Source organism: Chaetodon trifascialis, chromosome 10, assembly GCF_039877785.1.
Source record: "Chaetodon trifascialis isolate fChaTrf1 chromosome 10, fChaTrf1.hap1, whole genome shotgun sequence".
Lineage (NCBI taxonomy): Eukaryota > Metazoa > Chordata > Actinopteri > Chaetodontiformes > Chaetodontidae > Chaetodon > Chaetodon trifascialis.
Genome location: NC_092065.1, coordinates 26524550 through 26546102, shown reverse-complemented (window position 1 = coordinate 26546102; position 21553 = coordinate 26524550). Strand labels below are relative to the sequence as shown.

The following is a 21553-nucleotide window of genomic DNA, read 5'->3' as shown; positions in this document are numbered from 1 at the left end:
CTCGCCACTGTCGCCAAGTGCTTGCTCATGGGGGAATTGTTGGTTTTCTGTAGATAAAAGAGCTTGGTTTGTACCATCAACCTGTACAACTCCTCCCTCTGAATGGCCCTGGGACTCACTGTCACTGTCTGTTCTGTTGTATATCTTATTATTTCAGTTTTTGCACATTCAACATTCAGTACATAGTACATAGTAATTCTAATATATATTTTACATCTCAATTTTGCACATCCAATTGTATTGCGGTACATTTTATATTGTTGTACATTCATTGAGTGGATATTTCTGTATATTTGTATATTTCTTATTTACATATATCCTTAGTATTAATATTCTGTTTCTTTTATATTGCCTTTATATATATATTCCTTCTCGTCCTTCTTTCTAATTTTTATTCTAATCTATAATTCTGTTTGGCATGGAGCACTGCTAAAAACAATTTCCCCTCGGGGATAAATAAAGTAATTCTGATTCTGATTCTGATTCTGAATGTGTGTCTTTAAAACAGTCACAGAGGGTCAAGAACTGAAGGAACTTTAAGATTTCAGCCATCTTTAATTCAATTCTCCATGTTTGCAGTCATTCAATGGGACACGTGCATCATGGTTTAGTATGAAATTAGATCGGTGTGGTATTTAAAAGTCATTAGTGCTACAGGTTTCTACACCACCCATCTTTCATATTAATTATACGCCTGCCTGGCATTGACCTCTGACCCTTGTGTTGAAATCACTTCTTATCTGCAGGGAAGACTGAACACAGTGCTGTAAGACAGATTAACAAACATTTGTTAACAAAAAAATCAAATGCTGACATGAAGTTAAATGAAACTGAAGGAGTCCGAAAAGCAGATAAGTCATAACTATAACTAAATACATCATTCAATAACATCGGTAGGTAAATAATTGAAATTGACAATCTTTATCCTTTCCTTCAACCCTCAGTCAGTCAAAGTTCAATCCATGAAATCCATTCAGTTCACTGAACATGAATGAGTAGAAGAAATGGACTTCTTTCATCTGTTTTCATGACCGTTCAGCTCGCTAGCTTAGCTGAAAACACGTGTGGCTAAACTCTGAGCTTTTCAGTTAGCCACCTAGCTGAGGTCAACGTTCATCATAATTTTAATTAAGTGCTCCAAAAACAAGATAGGGGAGGCATAAAGCTTCATATGCGTCTCCCCACTGCATTTCCAACTTCAATTACTGATGATTAGAGTCATATTTAGGACTATTCTGACAACCTTTCACTGTCGTTTCTCACTTTCTTCATACAATGTAGGCTTGGCCCACAGATGCACAGGATTCCAGACATTAAATGGGTATGATTGTGCCAGAAAAAGGCATTTTGACTGTGTCATTATAACAATGATTGGCCAGATAAATTGTTTCCACACCACACCTGAAAAAAACATCCATCGAATAGCTGAAGTCAGGCTGCACTGGACGACAATGTGTGATTAAATAGAATCATTAAACAGGCTGCAGGTATCCAGACCGCCTCACACACACAAACCCTCTCAGCTGACAATCAAACTAAATCAATACGTGCTCACCAATGTGTCGTGGCATTAACAAGCTCACATCCACTGAACTCGTCTATAGCAGTGCTAATATGATGTAAATATCCAAGAAAACAGCAGCCAGTCTAGAAAAACTGAGGCTGAACCCCAAAAACACCAACATGACAACAATGATTAGTGATGTGAACTGGACGTGAAAGGCCTCAGTCAGTGTTGGCTAGAGCTGGCTGCACTGTGCTAATATGAGATTAACAAAGATACCACAGCAGTATTATTGTTGTGCCCTGTCCATGTAAACTGATTTCTCCTACAGGGCTTGATCTGAATTGTAGCTTTATTTAGCTCAAATTATCTCTTTAATAGGAAAGCAATCCTTTAAAAATTAAAATCTCAACAGCAAAGAACCTTCAACCAGGGCTAACCAACCTAAAGAGCTACTTCCTGCAACTGAACATCAGGGAAAAAGTCACTCTGAGATGTCCCAACTGACACAAGTCTGTCTCCCCCATTCACCTTCTTCACTTCACACTACTTGTGTGTGTGTGTTTTCATCAGTGTGTTACAATTTGCTGGTCAGCTGAGGGTGTGTGTGGGTGCTGGCTGTCCCTGGGAATCCTCCATCAAAGGCGGTGTTCAGCACCTCGTCCAGGTTTCTGGCGGTGACGAAGTCAAGGTCGGTTCGGACGTTGGCCGGAAGCTCCTCGAGGTCCTTCTCGTTGCGTTTGGGGAGGATGACGCACTTCACTCCTGCCCGGTGGGCCGCGAGCACCTTGTCCTTGATGCCCCCCACCTGAGGCGGACAGACCAATCCAGTCTCTTAAATCTGTCAATAGATTCACATGTTTTCTGTGTTGAATGAGATAACTCACCGGCAGCACGAGACCCCGCAGCGTGATCTCTCCTGTCATGGCAACATCTGATCTGACCAATCGGCCACTGAACAGCGAGGCTAGGCAGGTTACTATGGTAACACCTGCAGAGGGGCCATCCTTGGTGACAGCTCCAGCGGGGAAGTGGAGGTGGATGTCTGTCCCTTCTAGCGGATCTGGACCCCCCATCACTGTTGAAACACACGCAAACAAAGAGTAAATGCATGTTCCTTCGCCTGTTTTCTGTAAAGGGATGTGAAGCGTGTACGTCGATGTGCACTCACTGTTGGTGAGCTGGTAGGTTTTAGCATTCGTTCTGAGCCAGCTGATGGCCAGATGGGCGGATTCTTTCATAACGTCTCCCAGCTGTCCAGTCAGAGTGAGCTGACCGTCTCCATCCATTCGACTGGCCTCCACAAACATGATCTCACCGCCAAGGGGGGTCCAGGCCAGACCCAGTGCCACACCAGGCAGGGTGAGCCGCTCAGAGACCTTCACACACACACACACACACACACACACACACACACACACACACACACACACACACACACACACACACACACACACACACACACACACACACACACACACACACACACACACACACACACACACACACACACACACACACACACACACACATCTGTCAAGATGTATTTGGTGGAGTAATCAGAAGACAGGGGGAGTCTGTAAGCTTCAAATAAGGTATGAATGTGAAACACTGGGCCAACATGACCTCATGGTGGAGGAAGAGAGCAGAGTGTGAAGAAAAGGAGGGAGAGGAAAGTGCAGGGGGAGAAGAACAAAGAGAAGAGAGACATTAAAGAAGAAAAAAGAGAAGACGTTAGAAGAGTAGCTGCATGTTGTGCTGTATGACACCTCAACGAGCTGCAGCATTATGTTTTCAACAATGCTGACTTTACGACCAGCAGCTGTTTGGAGCTGTGAGACATCTTCACAGGCTGCCTCTATATTCAAGAGCTGCTCCACAAAGTTCAGACAGGCACACAAAAAAACGTTTATATAATAGATATATTGATAGTCCACAGGCTTCTGTAACTGTGGATTATGAACACTGCTAATTCTCTACAGACGCTCTTCTGCTTACCTCCATGTCAAACAGTGGAGGTCCGAGGATATCTTTCAGGGCAATGTGGTCGATCACGATGGGCATCTCCGGGACGGCTGCCTTGTCTGGACACACATGAAGTGACATGAATCCCACTGAGAACTACCTTTGGATGTTGGTCATATAACTGATTCATTATGCCGCATAACAACAGCTGCTAAACACTCATTTAAAGAAAAAACATTTCTCATTAACGTCCATGTTTCTGGAATCAGGTGATGCACAGTGTGAAGAATAATCCCATTAATTAAGTGCATGTAGGCTCAATGCAGGCTGTAACCATCCACACTTACAGAGAGAGAGAGAGAGAGAGAGAGAGAGAGAGGCAGAGGCAGAAAGAAGAGGAGACGACAACAGCTGCAACTGAGACTGGAAAATCAGCTGTCTGATTATCGCCCTTATCTAAACCTGACCCTGCCAGCGCCTCGGGGGCCTTTTAACACTTTTCCAACTGGCTTTTAGCCCCTTTTCTTTTAACTGGCACACCCTTATCTAAACCTAACCTGATTGTAACCCCACCCTTAAAACCAAGTGTTAGCACTCAAACAGCTCTATGAAACTGTGAGGACTGGTCGAAGCGTCCCCGCTTTCAAAAAATGTCCTCACTCTGTTGGTTGAAAACACACACACACATTATGCAAAGACCCACAACAGACACACACAAGAGACATCAAACACACACCCAGCGGTAAAATGCAAAATACATGCATAAGAACTAGGAATACACATCATTCACACACACACACACACACACACACACACACACACACACACACACACACACACACACACACACACACACACACACACACACACACACACACACACACACACATCCAGCAGCTGACATGAAGTATTGTGTTAAATAATAGTACTGTTTACTATTATTATTTTACTATTATTAACAATCCACATACACAGAGTGTGTGTCAAACAGTCTTTCTATGAGAAAACGGTCTGTCCAATAAATTATTCACTCGTGAATATTTTTTTTGACTCTGCTATAAAAAGTCTGGTCAGTGTTGGTGAGTCCCTTTGAACTGACAAGCACTACCTTCAACACACATTTTCACTTATTGTACCTGCTGGAATGAGAGATAGATTCTGACTGCAGGAAAAGCATAGGTGTAACTGTTAACATTAAAAATGTTAGCGCTCTGCTCTAAGTGCCCCGGTAAGTCAAAGCACTGAGCCAGCATTAACAACACAACGACCCTGGCACATTAATCACACCCATGCTTTTCCTACAGACACGTCAAAACATCAACCGACAAAAAAGCCTGTTGCTGCATGGAGCACAGGTGTACAAAAAACAAGAGCATCTGTGCAGGTGTTATCTCGCACACACACACACACAAATTCTGTGTGTGTGCGTGCGTGGATGTGTTGTGATGTCAGGAGAGATCGTCTGCTTAATTAGCGATGGTGAAAACAGGTGTGCAGTGTGCATCATTAGGTGCTCTTAGCACTGAGTGACTCACAGCGTTTCCATCCACCTGTTTTCATGCACATTTTCAATTTGCGTGTAAAAGTGGAAAAAGTGGGAACAAAGGTGGAAAACCAGGGAAAAAAATCCCTGCAATTATTGCCAAGAGGTTTTTCAATGCATCTGAGGTGGAAGAGCTGATGTACTGATAAAAGAAAAACTTGAATTTGACTGCAATGGAAGCAGAGTAAAATGCATGAATAATACAAAGTAAAGAATAAATTATGACGTACATGAAGCATGTGGCTTAAACCTTCTGCTCCACAGAACAGATGATAAAGGATCACAGATGAAAACATGAGCTCAATCAGCAATGAGGAGACCGAACCTTCCTCATATTAATACATGAAACTTTGCATCATGTTTTCTACATTGTTTTCCACTCGACTGGAAAATTGGCGCCACCTACTGTTTATCTCCATGAAGCAACTCCTAATATTCACACAACAGTAGTGGATGGTAACAGCCGTTCATTCGCATTTTCTTTTGCTGATTTTATTGAAATTCGGTTAAAAATGTGCTACATTTGGATAGAAACATAGCTTGTGTCAAGGGAAAGAGTAAAACAGGAATAATATTCTGTAACAGTGGGTGCACTGATGGCTGTGAGTGTGTGCCCATAGAAAATTGTCAGCAGTAACAGAGAAATCTTTTACTTAATGTTTGTTTTATTCTGTGTGATCTGGAGGTTTTGCATCAGTCTAGCTTGCCCTCTGGTAACCTGAGCAGACGGTGTTTCAGCTAGATGAGGCAGTATTTTCTAGTTACAGCAATTACTGACTGAAAGTACTTCAATTAGGACAACATTTGATTCCTGTTGAAATCATTTTTAATCAACTTTAATTTATGCTAGTATGGACAAGTGGATCTGTGTTACTGTGAGTGAGTGCAGGAAAGGATTTGAGCCCCTGCACATCCCGCCAGTCCAGTCTGTCCAGAGACGCAGAAGAAGCTCAGGCTCTTACCTCCCTGCTGTGTTGGGTGCTCAGCCTCCGACTTAAGGACTGTGTGACCTTCAGCAACCTTCACAGCCACAGCTCTGCAGATCGCCCCAATCTTCCTCTCTAGGGTACGCACACCCGCCTCACGGGTGTACCTAAAATAACAAACACAGATAACAGATGAGTGCTTTATGTGGAGATGAGGTTTCACTGGCACTGCAGCTTCTTCTGCTCTGTGGGTATCAGTGATCACTGGTGGTGGGCTTTTCTGCTTTTTTATATTGGTAATGACAGCGGGAGATAGACAGGAAAACCATGGGAGCGAGGGGGGATGGCATCAAACAAATGGCCAGCAGGCTGTTGCACCAGCAAAATGCAAATTATCTTAAATTATGGTGCAAAGTCCACACCAAACAATATGTTTGATACTAAAGCTGTGTCGATGTTTGGTTGCACCACAGAGACATAAGGTTCATCTTAAACACTCTGCTGTGAAGTCCCAACCGTCTTTTACCACTTTATTATGCAAGAGGAAAGAGGTTAACTTTTAAAAATAGTTAACTAAGCTAATTACCAAACAAAACCAAATAAGTAAGTAAATTAGGACAAAGAACTGCACCATAACATGTGGATGTGTAATCAAGTTGAGCTCATGTTTAGTTAGTTTTGTTTCCTTATTATTTATGTTTGTATGTCACATGTCTGTGCGGACCTGCTGATTATATCCACCGTTGTGTCGTGTGGTATATGCAGCTGTTGAGGGGTTAATCCATGCTGCTCCAGTTGCTTTGGAATCAGGTGACGGTGAGCTATCTCCACCCTCTCCTCTTGTGTGTAACCTGAAACACGCACGCACGCACACGCACACGCGCACACACACACACACACACACACACACACACACACACACACACACACACACACTTTAAAGAGTACTATATAGATTTAGCATTGCACTCCTATAACATTGTCAGACTTAAAAATCAAATCAAAATTGATGCAGCTCAAATAGAGAAATTGTCTTTTTTGTTCCCCATCAAAACCTGGTGCCTACATTACCCACAATGCAATGTGGGTGCCAAGCATTTGGCTGGAGATTTGAGCATGTTATACTAGTAGTGACTAAGTAGCGTCGAGGCACTTGCTGCAAACAGAGATGAGGAGTGGGCTACAGAGGTCTGTAAGCTCACTTCTTTTTAACTCTACATCCCAAGATTTTTAAGGGTCCAAGCCTCCTCAAATTCCACTAAACACTCAGGCACAAAAAGTGACACTGACATCAAGGTGGCACCATAATAAACAAGTTTATTATATTATATATATATTAGACTGACATAGCGTCGTTATTCAAAAACCTTACTTTTCACAGAGGCCTGTGGACCACTACGCAAAGGAAGCACAACACAAGTTCCTGCAAGCCACCAAGGTCAAGCTCAACTGGCATTCCAGCTTCAGCTGATTCTCAAACAGAGCGCTGTATTTAAGCTGTCTGGCAAGTAAAACTCTCAATGCTACCAGAATTAGCGATTGGAAAGAACCCAAATTCCAGGAAGCCTTGTTCAAGAGTAACGTTCAGACTCTAGTTGGAGCTTCTCATGAAGAGCTTTTCTTATTATTCATGGAAAACATCCATAACAAACAACCATCTGCAGTTTTTTCCAATTCCTCTTTTCCCAGGATCGGTACTAAGAAAAGGAAGAACTGCTTCCCCAACTCTGCTGCAGTTCCAGCTCCCATCACCTCTCCGCCGTCCAAACGAGCACAAGTCTCAACCCCACCAGCCATCTCCATGGACCTGCAGGATGACCCTGTCTTGTCAGCACTGTCCAACATTCAGGCATCACTTGCCAGCATGAACTCCAGGATTCAAGCCCTGGAGTCCACTTCAGCACCCTCTATGAGCTAATTTTTTCCAGCCAGTCTGGTTCCCTCCCTCCGTGCTTCTTCCTGCAGTGTGGAACGATGACATCACACCAGTGACCACCGATGGCATCATAATCCTGTGGAGATCACTGGGAACAGCAGTCCCAGTTTTGACAGGGGTGCCATTCTTTCCACCTGCAGCTGCAACTCGTTCTCTCACTCCTCTAATTTGTGTCTGCCTCAAGCTCCCGAACTGAAGAGACTAGAGTAACGCCGTCTACCTATGTGTTACTATTTTAATGAGAATGTGTGCAAGTTTGTTGATTGTGAATACATTCACGCTTGCAGCCATAAAACACACAGCTTTCAGGAAAAGATTCTCGCCTCCCCCTTGATTTCCCTCTGTTTCAGTCCCTTTCAGAATGTGCTGTTTCTGGTGTCTGTGGCTTTAAATGCAAATGAGCTGCTGCTGTCCCACCCATGTTACCATGGTAACGGGGAGATCTTAGACTCAGGCAGCACTATCTGTGTGAAAGTAGCGGACATGGCGGCAATGAACAGACGAGGGCCGTTTCTCAACATGCGTTCTTCTCTGTACTTGTGTTCTTGTGTACTTGAGAAACGTCATCACTCTGAGTCCAAGTACTGTTCCAATTCTCAAGTCTGCATCTCGACAAGTACACTCAAATACCCGGATGTGTTCTTGCCCCTCCCACTTTATCGAGTATGCATCGGATGGTGACTTGGAGTAACCACGTATCCCAGAATGCATTTCGTAGCAACGATGCCGGAGGAGAGGACTCACAACTATAAGTTACAAGTTTGGAAATACTGCTGTTTTAGTAGTACGGAATGTGGTTTTAAGATTATTTTATGTGAGAAAGTGGATGTTAAAACTTAAAATCTGTGGTCGATTCATCACGATAGCGCGTAGTTTAAAATTTGCTCCAAAGTTTTCGGAGATGTGTCGTCCTGCTAACGTCATCAAGTACGCTGCTGTCCCAATTGCAGAATGACGGTCCTGTGTCCTCCCGTCCTGGAGAGACTGTACTCCCAAGTCGAACTTGCTAAGTCCAAACTGCCAAGTTCGTAAGTCCGAACTTGGCGTTGGTATTGAGAAACGGCCCAAGTTCTTCAGTAGTTGAAACGTACATGTCTGAACCTGAATCGGATCCTGAAGGAGGGGAGGCTCCTACAGAACCTCAGAGAATTCAACAGGACGCTTCTGATTGGTTAGTCTAAAAACCTCTTTCTATTTTTTTTTTTTTTCTTTTCAATACAAGTGCCCCCTGTATAGGGGGCAGCGTGAGATGGCCACAGTTCAGACAGTCTATGCTCACGCTAGGAAGCACCAATCCTAACTTGTAGCATACCAGAATGACAGGGAGAAACTAAATGTACAGTGACGAAAACACGGAAGTAGCGAATGGGCAGAGCACGCAGACATACTGCTGACCAGAATTCACCTCAGGCTGAGAAAAAGGAGCTAGCTAGAGCACACACATTCAAATGTAAAACATGGGTGTTATTACTGGTTGAAAATGCTGGTATGCAAGTTTTCTTATTTCTTTAGCAATGTACATGCATGATTTTTTTTATTTGATTGTATCAGTGCACATGTGGAAATTGTGCAACAATGCAGTCAGAGCCTGAGAACATACGCTGCCAGGAGGTGCCGCAGGTCACATTATCTTTACCCACACTTACGATCGCAGTGTATGATTGCATAGCTAGCTAGCTATGAAAGATCATAAAAGACTTTTTTCTTTGTGATTTTTTGTTTCCTTTTCAAGACACTTTGACAAGAATGACTTTATATTGTTAATATAGGCTACAGAGTTTCATTTTTTAACATTTTCGGTTGGTGGTGTGCCTTGTGATTTTTTCAATGAAAAAAAATGTACCTTGGCTCAAGAAAGGTTGAAAAACACTGTCATAAGCAGACATAATTCAAAACCCTTCTAATAGAAATTGGAAAAAATGACAATTTAGTTGAACTGAACTTCAAATAAGTTAATTAATTTATGAAGAATGTATGCAAATACATTCGCTTAACACCCATTCACACCATGACTCGTGACCCTAACGATTCATATGATGGCTGGGTGTGACCTCAAACAACTCTCAAGGTGTAACGATCCTGCAAGAGGATAAATGTCCTTAACCTTTAGGGCACCAACTGCAAACACTGTTACCTCTGACTTCCCTTAATCATGTTTTAGAGGACAACAGCTCAAAGGTTTGGAGCAGTCCACGGATACAGATAAATGCACAGTAGGTATAAACAACAAAGAGTATTCATGTGAATAAATAACAAACAGAATGGATTAATAGTATCTAAGGTATAGATATTATGTGTACATGTAACAGGCATCAGTAACCCATGAACTTTATCTGTAATAGCTATTGACCGTGTTTGTGTGCACGTTTGTACGTATACAATTGTGTCTGGATGCACAGCTGGACGTGGATTTGTAGTTTCATCTGCTCCCTGAATGCACTGCAGTAAATTCAATCACACTCAATTATACAGATGCAGTCTGTAGGGAATTAGTTATGTCACTAGAGCGAGAGTGGATCCTCAATATCAAACGGAAACTATGGAGATGGTTGCAGTGGTTGACCCTCTGCACCTAAACCCACCTGGTACCTGCAGCACCTCCATCCTGTCCAGCAGGGCAGGGGGAATGGTCGCTGTGGTGTTCGCAGTAGCGATAAAGAGCACTTGGGAGAGGTCAAAAGCCACATTGAGGTAATGGTCTGTGAAGCTGTGGTTCTGTTCTGGGTCCAGAACCTAAGGGAACAAAGCAGTGAAAAGAAAACTTGGTCAGGAAACACAACAAATTTGTTTAATGAAGACATCTGATACTACTTAACAAGTAATCTGAGTGAGAGACCTGACCTCGAGCAGTGCAGCTGCAGGGTCTCCTTGCAGGCTCTTGCCGAGTTTGTCCACCTCATCCAGGAGGAACACAGGATTATTGACGCCGACTGTCTTCAAACCGTTGATGATGCGGCCGGGCATGCTCCCTACATACGTACGTCTGGGGAAATGAGCAGGAATTACACCTTCTGAGTAAATGTTTTCACCCAATTTCAACGAAACATACAAGTCTGCATTGCATTTCCACACATGTAATAAAACCCGAAACAAATGAAGATCACAGCACTGTTCACAATACGAAAGGATGAAATGTTACATTTCTGAACTTTAAAGAAAGTATATTAAAAAAAAGGAAAAAAAAAAAATCACAAAACTGAGAACTAGAAACATGGTCTACTTTTCAGACAATATTTCCTAAGTTGAATACATTTTATAATCAACTGTCAAAAACCATCCATCGTCTATACCCGACTATCCCTTTTCAGGGTTGCGGGGGGGCTGGAGCCTATCCCAGTTGTCGACGGGTGAGAGGCGGGGTACACCCTGAACCGGTCGCCAGCCGATTGCAGGGCAACATACACAAACAAACAACCATTCACACTCACACTCACACCTAAGGACAATTTAGTCACCAATTAACCTAATGAGCATGTTTTTGGTCTGTGGGAGGAAGAGAACCCACACATGCACGGGAAGAACATGCAAACTTCACACAGAAAGGCCCCGCCCGACCCGGGGATCGAACCAGCGATCTTCTTGCTGTGAGGCACGGGCACTACCTGCTGTGCCACCGTGCCGCCCGGTAAAAACCTTTCTTCTTAATCTCTTGCACTCCTGCTGTTGGTATGTCAGACACATGTTTCTCATCTGGCTGAGAGATGGTGATTCAACTCTCATACGTTCCAATACATCACTTGACAATCAAACCTAAGACAATATACTAGTGCACACACACTAGTGTGAGTGTGTGTGTGTCTGTGTGTGTGTTTCGATACAGTTCAGACTTGTTCCAGATGGAGGCTGTTAACACACTGATCCAAGGCGAGCTGAGGGACAAAACTACTGAACTCTGTTTGTTTTTTTACTGACTCTGGTTGCAAAACATACTGTGTATACGTGGCTGATGATTGTGAATGATTGGGAGAGAAACACAGAACTTTCTTATTCTGACTGATGTTCTACTTTGTAATGTCCATATTCATGGTTGACAGATTACATTTCACTGAATTTCATATAGATTGAAAATGGCATTAATGATGCGTATCTGAGGTCATGTCATAAGTGAGAGATCCCAGACGTTTGCTGGTGGTTTACTTGTCAAAGGACTTATCATGTCATGTATGAATGCATGAATGTGGAGGTCCCATAGCTAATGTGCTGTCAGAATTTGTATAGGTCTTCCATCTCCAAAGCTCTGCTGCCTTTCATCCACAGGACATAACACATCTGTGTTTCAATGATCAGCCAGCCGGTCAATTACACACAGCTGGATTTTTAAGCGTGCTGTAAAGATAGCAGCCAGATTTTCCACGCTGAAGTCAGTGTGTTCAACTGTTGGGCTGAATAAAAAAATTATTTCATTCCTCCTCTCACAGGAGCCTTTTTAATCAGTGTGATGGTGTTTGAAATGTAATTCAAATAATTTACTCGGGATGGCTCATGTTCCACTCAGCAGCAGAAAGCTCCAACAAAGAGCCACAGAGCCGATGTAAAACAACACACTCATACAGCCGTGGTACATTGTTACAGCCAATATTTCAATCTGTGTCCTGAAACAAGAAACAAAATGACACACTGCTTAAGAACAATGACCCACCTGGAAGACCAAAAGATGAATCACCTCTAATCTAAGTCTATAAATTCTTCTAATATATTTGAGATGTCTCAGGATCGTGTGCACTTGTACATGTGATTGTACCTGGCATTTGGCTCTTATGGGCGGACCCTGACAATCAGTCATTTTTTCCAGATGTTTTAATGCAACAGTGGATTCACACTGAATATAGTTCAATATTACCTGTATGTAGGTTTATATGATAAAAGCCTAACATGAAACAATATGCATATTTTTCATTCATTCATCTTCTATACCCGACTATCCCTTTCGGGGTTGCGGGGGGGCTGGAGCCTATCCCAGCTGTCAATGGGCGAGAGGCGGGGTACACCCTGAACCAGTCGCCAGGGCAATATGTATATTTATTGTATATTTTGATGGTGTTACTTAAAATTCAGTTCGGTTGATACGATTCCCTGCTAGGTGAGCAAAGGTTTTCTAAAATCGGATAAATGTATGCTGCGTGGTATTCACAGTCTGTGCAGTGAAGAGTGCAAGGACTAAACAGGAAAGAGGGACTCAGCAGCTTTCACAAAGAAACATAGATGCATATTAGGATTGGGTGGTATCCAATTTTTGATACGTTAAAGTTTCCCCAAATCTTCCCGTCATATGTGGCATTACCAGCTAATCAGACCGGAGGACTTTGTGAGCCGCCACCAGCTGCTATAGCATTTCCTGCCTCAAGGTGGCCACAGTGCACTTCAACTGTGATTTTCACTCTTATGCTAAATTACCATTTTTAACATGTTTTCATGTTCATTTCACGTCTACTTTCATGTGAAGCATTCAGTGCATGTAATTTCTTTGTTGCAAAGCTTTTCGAGCTGCATTTTAATGAAAGGTGACATACAAATAAAGACTATTATTATTATTTTCACACAACAAAAATGTGATGTGATTGCTCATACTTAAACCGAGCGAGGCAGACACTGGCTGAAATGAAGAAGTGTACTGACTTAAAAAACAAAACAAAACAAAACACAGAACTCTTGAGACTTTCATGTCGCACACATTGTTCAATTCAACAACTCAAAACCAGTCTAGTGCATCAGCAGCAGAGGGTGGACTTACACCATGTAATCAAAAACAGAGCCAATTCTTTCAGACTTTCACCCCCCAATAAAAACATTATATTCCACACACTAATGATGTTAGACAGCTGAATACAAAGGAACCATTTGGAGCACATATATATCAATCCCTATCAATCATAATGTTCACACATCACATCCAAAAATATATAATAGTAGTCCAGCCAAACTGTCTCCTGCAGCCACGTACAATGCCAATTCTGTCTCCTCCTGTGAGGTCCAGTGAAAAATTGGGAAAGTCTGCCCTCGGCTCCAGAAAACTCACTATCTATACTCTGGTTGTAAAACATGCCGTCATAGACCCTCATGAGGGTTGTTATTCTTTGAGCGTACCTGTGTCCGCGGATGTCAGATTGGTCACAGACGCCTCCCAACGCGATCCGGTGAAACTCTCTGCCCAGAGTCCTGGCTATGGAGCGTCCCACGCTGGTCTTACCGACCCCTGGGGGCCCCACAAAGCAGAGGATGGGGCCCTGAGGACAGGGATAAGTATGGGACACATTACAGAAATCCCTGTTCATTTTAATAAATAATGGATTCTTGCTTTGTAGAATATATCACTCTTTGTCTTTGTACATTAAATGGACTGAGATCTATAAGAAGCACCTTCAGTGAAGTCTTCAGCTGTCTAACAGCCAGGTACTCAAGCACGCGTCTCTTCAGCTTGTCCATGGCATAGTGATCGTTGTCCAAAAGAGTACGAGCAGCTTGGATGTCCAAGCAGTCTGAAGAGTGAGTGGTGTTTGTTTTTGGTGGGGTGAATGAGATGAGATGGATGGATCCAAGAAAGAAGGAAAAAGCATTAAAGTTAGTGAAGGTCAAGCCAGTGAGGTGTGTGCTGCAGACACAGGATGAGTGACTGTACTTTCAGAAAGAGAGGACGAAGAAGGGACAGCAGTCTGTGGTCATCAGCGGAGACGAAGCAAAGCAGTGGCAAGGACTGTCGTTGGCAGTGCATTCTGATGGACACGACACTCATATTACCACCTTTTAAACTAAACATTTACTCACTCCGCACATACGGAGAACATTAGCTTCATCTGGTGTCATGTTTTCTGTTTACTTACTTGAAATTTGCAGTATTTGCTTTTTAGCTTTTTCATATTCTCTTACTACGCTCATTCTTATGCATCATCACACCAAAGCAAATTACTTGGATCTGCAAACTTCATTTTGATGATGACTATTTAAGTCTAAAACAACCGAGAGCTCAAGCTTCAGCAGAAGCAGTGCACCAGAGAAATGATTATGCTGAAGTATCACCACAATTTTACTGTTATCACGTTAAGCATTGCTTAAAGTGAGGCAGGGAGACTCCAGGAGCTTAGCTCTATCAAAAGTCAAAAAATATGGCTACCAATAAAGCCAAAGCTACGACACATCTTTTTCAGACTTGTGACACTTGTAGCTGCTTGGCGTAAATATTAGAGACCTCATTCTGTATCTGAGGCATCTGAAATCAACTGCATGCGGACCTAAACTCTTTATTTACCTTTGGTGCTTTTGCTCCACGGTAACTCTACCATGAGATCCAAGTAGTTTCTAGTCAGGGCATACTCAGGCATGGACTGAGGCATCTTCTTCAATCTAAAGAGAGATGAATGAGATGAAATGCAACGCTGGTCTGACTGTGGATCACAACACTTCAGTGAAATCACACATTTCACAGGTGAAGCATGGTCACATATTGAAGACAAAACCACGTCTGAAGAGTGAATTATAGGGATCAAAGAATACTGAAAGGGTGCAAACATCTTTAAAATGTTGGATTCTTCAAAAAAGAATTAAACTGTTACCAAAAGCCTTTTATAAATTAAATTAATTTGTACATGATCTGATGTGCACTCCTTCACTATAAATTTGAACTGTGCAGTCAAAGGTACAGTCCGACCAAGAGTTACTGTGAAAGGGATTAAACACTTTTCAGAGACATTAAAAATGACTAACAACAAAAAAAAGAGCTGAAGGTTTAATTAGGGTGAAAATTCACCTCTTGAGCTCTTTGAGGCAAACTTTGAGTGCAGCTTCAGGCATGTTGGCCCCATGGACCTTCTTCTCCAAGGCTGTAGTATCATCACCATCCTCATCTTCATCCTCCCCATCCAGACTGAACTGCCGACCCGGGAACACTCCACCTTTCCGCACTGTTAACACCTGAGCAGACAAGACAGACAGATGAACAGGCATATACACGCAGACACTGCTGAAAGGAATGAGAAACACAAATGTTTGTCACCTTCTTCTCATTGTCAGGACTTATTTTCCTGGTTTTCTGCAGCAGTTTTAGCCCTTCTATCTGTCTGGTCAACAAAGGCAGAGCTTTCTTAAATCGCTCCTCCAAGCTCACTGCATCGAGGACCTTTGGAGCACACATGGATGTAGAAAGATTTTATTAAAAAATACATTCATTTTAGAAAAATCTCTACACTAAAACTCCTCTACTGTGAGTAGAGTGTTGGAATTGAATGTGCTCTGAGTCACAAACACACTACACCAATTTTCACAGACATGGATGACTCATTTGAAAGAGAAGCAGGGGCTTTAAACTTTATTTTCTTCCAACAGTGAGTTTGAATTTTGGCATAGACCCAACAGTCACTTCACCTGCAGCTTCTCCGCGTTTGAGGTGCGGATCATGGAGGCTACGACATCGGGTAGAGTTTCCCTGGGCAAACTGTCCAGCAGACGCCTGAACTTAGCCACCACTGGAACGGACACGTCCAACATACCTAACAACTACACACACAGATTAGATTAGTTTTCAGATGCAGGATTAGTTTTACTGGCCGTTTCTTGTTATTCTGATAAATTCGAGCGTTCCAGGAACTCACACAGCAAGAATGCAGCTCTGGCATAAACTGCGAATGCAGAGACAGACATGACGCTTCTAAAGCTTTTTGATGAATTGTAAGTACTTTGAGTTATAGTACCTGTAACCTGCAGGTGTTCCCTCTGTAAGATGAACATTATTCATCCTGGAGATTTGTTTGCCCAAGATCCTCAATATATGTACGTATGCACACAGTATGAATATACAATTCATGCATGGATAGGAATATGAATAGGGATGCACCGATCTGGTACAGATTACAAGCATTGATAAATATCATATAAAGTATGAATGTAGAATGAAGGATGAAAACACTGTTTGAACTGCACAAAGGGATGCATTTCACTGAACGTAGGACAAGCATGGATACAGAATAAAGGTGCAGCATGTAACTGCATTAAAAGACAATTTCTGCATTAATGGGGAAAAAGACTGGTGTCTTGTCTGGCACCTGGAAGGCTGATCGCAGACTGACCCCTGCCTTCCCATCGCAGATTTGTCTGTTCACTGATCAAAGCACCATGTCATAATGTGGGGAAAAAAACAATCCTTTTATCCTTCCATATGTGTTCAGTAATGTTGAGGTGGAAACTGACGACAAAACCAGGGAAAATCAACTGGGTGGTACAATCCAAGAGGAGAGGAAAGATGTGAGGAATATGCAAATAACCCTCTCATGTGCTAGCATACAACCATAGAAGCTAGATACAGAAGAGTCCCTCCTATCACATTTCTGTTATGAACGCCACTTTGTGTTGTTTTACCCTTGATTAAAGAAAATATTTTGACTTTGCGGATACTTCATTTTTCGACCTCTCCCTCGCAGTCACGCATACACCAACTGTAAACACACATACCTGCACAGCAGCCTGGTAGAACTTCTGGGACAGCTCCCCCAGCTCTCCATTTTCTGCTGTGACACCCTCTGTTGCTGGGGTCGTGTACTGATCCAGTTTATCCAGCTGCTCCACCTGCAATCAGAAAGGTGCGTACTACACTAACATGCATCTGTGTATTTGTATTTCTGAAAGACTGACAGGTGTTTCTGGTCCTATGCTGCCTATTAAAAAGGAGCTGTTAATAGTGACCCCCCAAATCAGAATTGCAACTTCGCCAACATTTCACTGGAAATAACAAAATTAGGAGATTAAAGGTACCAGTTTGGAGTTTTTGACCCCAGGTGGGCTATGGAGCAGTGTTTTATATATATCCCTGCACTCACATACAACACGATCCATATTCCTGCAGCTGGTTTCACACTAATCTGCTGATGGCCACAGACTAACAAACATGAATGTAACCAATGGACAATTTAAAATATATCATTTTTTTAAAACTGCTTTATGAGGAAGACTCATTTGTTCAGCCTAAGGGATAAAAACGGTGCATTTCAGTGTTGTTTTCGTCAACGAAAATTATGACGAAATATCGTCGTCAACGAACCTTTATCACGTGACAGAAACAAGACGCAACGTAAATGCTGGTCATGTGACGCTAACTATAATTAAATATATAATGCAACATTGTTGACGAATAAAAACAAGATTAAATGTGGTTTACAAAATATAACCTGCTAAAACATCTCGTCATTTTCTGACTAAAACTAGACGAGACGAGATAACATGTAACTAATGTTTTTTTTTTTTTTTTTTTTTTTTTTGGAGTTTTTATTTTGTAAACCACATTTAGTCTCGTTTTTATTCGTCAACAATATTGCATTATATATTTAATTATAGTTATCTTCACATGACCAACATTTACGTTGGGTCCCGTCTCATTTTCGTCACGATATTTCATCATAATAAAACAACACTAGTGTGAACAAACTTTGTTTATAAGAAATCTGCCGGGCACCTTCAAATCAATATTAAACTATGAGACACTTTAAGAATGATTGCTGATTTTAAACCATTGCCTGATATTAAAGAAGTTTTACCTCTGCCAGGAGAAAAGGTCGCTCCTTAAGCAGACTTGACACACTAAAGCGGCACAGTCCGGTGATGAGGAGGGTATAGTGGGGCTTTGGCCAGTTACTGCCCACCACCTGCACTGCTATCCCTGCTGTACCAATTCTATAGAGAGACAGAGAGTGAGAAAGATGTGGGTGATGACAGACATCTCAGTGGACGAGTAATTGGCTTCAAAGTGGCGCTATCTTCTATGAAACGATAATCGACCCTGATTGTTTCAAGTTTGTAAAGATTCAGTCCTCACACCTTTGACGTGGACATGACCTCGGTGTAAAACACCTCAGTGTAACAGTGTGTGGCTGTGGTAATGACTGTAGCTGGGCAGCTGGACCTTTTTGGCTGTCTGGCTGGAGCACTGATTGGTGTCCCCCACGATTCACTTTTTCATAAACAGTGCTTTCAGATTTAGTTACAAAACTGTTTTCACAGCTTCATCCAGATCGTTTTCCTGCAGTTCAATGCACCATGAAGCAACTTCCAGGAAAAGCTAGAGCTAGACTGGCAGCCCTGTGGTTGTTTGGGACTATTTATACATGTGGTGCTGACACTTTGTCAAAACATGCAGTGTTCAAGCTTCAGTGATTTAAATAAGACTGGCTGAAACACTTATATGTGAGGTCTCCACAATTTACAGATGCAAAATCAGAAGACCTTTTATTCTGACTGCTCAAATAGTTTCTTAAACCCGGGTGGTTTAGATTACAACTGTCAGCCTTAGGAGCATTTGCTATTTTACTGCGAGCCAAAGTTGAATTTACATGAAGCAAGGAACTGTCAAAATGTACAGTAAAATGACGGTTGTCATACCGTGTACATTTCCTTATCCACAGTATTGAATTCTACTGTATTAGTGTTACTAAGAACAATACACCATGTTTATATCTAGTGTCCTGGCGGTGTGTGTGGTGAGGTCATGTGTTAGGCACATCACGCCCCTCCTACACACATACAACATGTTTCTGATTAGGTGCTTGCAGATGAGGGTGGTGGTGAGGACATGATTTCTGGATTTAATGCAAAGTTAAGTAGCAGCCACCACAGAGTAGATGACGATAGGTGTGTGTTCATGGTGGTTGACCGGAGATGCCCTCTGAAGACGCTGCAGCTCTTGATCAAAGACACATGTGCTGTATTGAAGGAAAAGTTCACTGGATAACCCGAATTTAATCCCCTTTTCCTCCTAACATGGCACATTACGGTGCTCTACCACAACACCACAAGAGACATCTGATTTCTTTTTCTTTTAATTTGCAAATTCATCATCTGCATCCAGGATGCTTTAAAGTGTTTCATCTACCTATTTAGGAGCCGTGGTGGGCTACAATGCAGCGCTAAGATGTCAGGTTGAGTCTCTTACCCAAGGGCAATTAGTACTCCCTTAACATGCAATACTTTTTTAAAGCAATTACAGCAACCAGCAACCTCCAAAGATCTTAGACTGATTAGTACAATTATCCCCAACAACTGCATCTGAGAGACAAAGAATTGCTACTACGTAACCAGACTGGCATGGACTGTAGGTGAAAGGTTAAAGTCTGCCCCTCAGTCCCTCAGACTGTTCTTGACTGCAGGGCCTCTGCGAAACTGCAGACTTTTCCAGAACAAATCACAACAACTGCAACTTTTACTGTAAATTATGAACAGTGCATTACACAAAAGTTGACTAAATATGACATGACAGTAATAACTGCCAGTCCTTGAGGGAGGAAATAAAGAAAAAAATAGTCTTTTCATTAACTTTATATATTATATTATATTATATTATATTATATTATATTATATTATGTACTCTGCCATTCCAGTTAAACGTGGTAACAATTCCTAAACTGCTGAAACTACATGTAATTTGAATGTCGGCTAGTGTCTCCCACAAAGTTGGGTCTGTTGCAGAAGGTCCAAAAAAGGGAGGGAGGGTCCGAGTACGTGTTAAGTTTATGTGACCATATAGAAAAGGATGTCACTGTCCCCTGTGTTGTGATCGCGAGCACACCTGTAGATACAGATACCTGTAACTGAACAAAAGTCTATTGGGAAATGCACATATGAACTGGCTTTGTAAATATGTCTAAACTCCAGCTTTTAGTTGTCAAATGCTAGCTTTAGCAACTCAAAAGTTCAACACTGTGTGACACAAATGTTATTACTTATGCAACGTCGGGAGGTCGTCGGTGTCGTGCTCGGGGTCTCTGGTGTTGGGAATCACTCCTATGATTGTGCTTTTCAGCGAAGTCCCCTTCAACAGCCGCTGGCTGACCAGGTGCATGTTCCGCGGAGAGTCGACGCTGAACCTGACGGTGGAACCCGGGAGGAGCACCCCTTCATGGGTCAGCAGCAAGGGCAGACGTCTCGGTATCTGAATAGCGCCGTCGGATGTCATTGTCTTGTGTTTTCAGAGGAGAGGTCACGGTTTAAAGCACAAATTACAAACAAACACGCACTTATCTAGCTGTCAAACGGTCAAACCCACTGAACACGGAAGGCTTCGGGTTAGAATTTTCAAAATAAAATTATCATTGACGACACGAACATATAATTAACTATCAATGTATACATTAATGAAGTAAGAATAACGTTTCTCGAACAAAAACGTGGTTGGTTTTGTTTTCACGCGAATTTTCGCACCACTCTATCTCCTGAAATTGCATTTTCAGTTTTCCCCCGCATCTCTTTAGTCGACTTCCTGTGTCCCCTGGATTGGTTACGGTAAGTGCAGAGGGACAAACTACACGTTATTGCTTAACATTAAAACTGCAGAGGTTGTGGGAATGAGTCAGCAGCTTGTTTGTTGCTGTTTTTATCCTTTCGTTTCTGTAGCCTGCACTTAAAAAGCTCATTTGTTTCCAGTGATAGAATTTAACTCAGTACACTTAAAGTACTCCACAAGCTTGAGGTAGGCATATTTGAACTTTACTCCAGTATGCAAGAAGGGTTGAATGTAGGGCAAATGGAGTTGGTTGTAGAAACCTGAAAACATTTTGCCTCTCATTCACTTTTATCACTTTTATTCACTTTTATCTGACATGGGTGAGGATCCCAGGTATTTAAACTCTGTGGGGACATTATGAAGGTCACTGATACTACCTGGTTCATTAGTGTTCCTGTTAAGAGTCACTGGACTCACCTGAGAG

The 21553-nt window shown here is 42.3% G+C and overlaps 1 protein-coding gene across 1 annotated transcript; it reads right to left on the bottom strand.

The window, feature by feature from the left end:
- Positions 1-538: 538 nt before the first annotated feature.
- On the bottom strand, positions 539-21103 carry lonp2 (lon peptidase 2, peroxisomal). The gene is made up of 17 exons (XM_070973075.1): positions 20570-21103; positions 18392-18527; positions 17313-17426; positions 16230-16361; positions 15862-15984; positions 15616-15779; positions 15118-15212; positions 14232-14350; positions 13959-14098; positions 10716-10857; positions 10457-10607; positions 6663-6789; positions 5975-6105; positions 3503-3588; positions 2676-2883; positions 2392-2582; positions 539-2312 (listed from the first exon to the last, which is right to left on the bottom strand). Exons 1-17 carry the CDS (start codon positions 20800-20802, stop codon positions 2082-2084), a joined length of 2523 nt encoding a protein of 840 aa, XP_070829176.1. The 5' UTR covers positions 20803-21103; the 3' UTR covers positions 539-2081.
- Between the last annotated feature and the right edge of the window lie 450 nt (positions 21104-21553).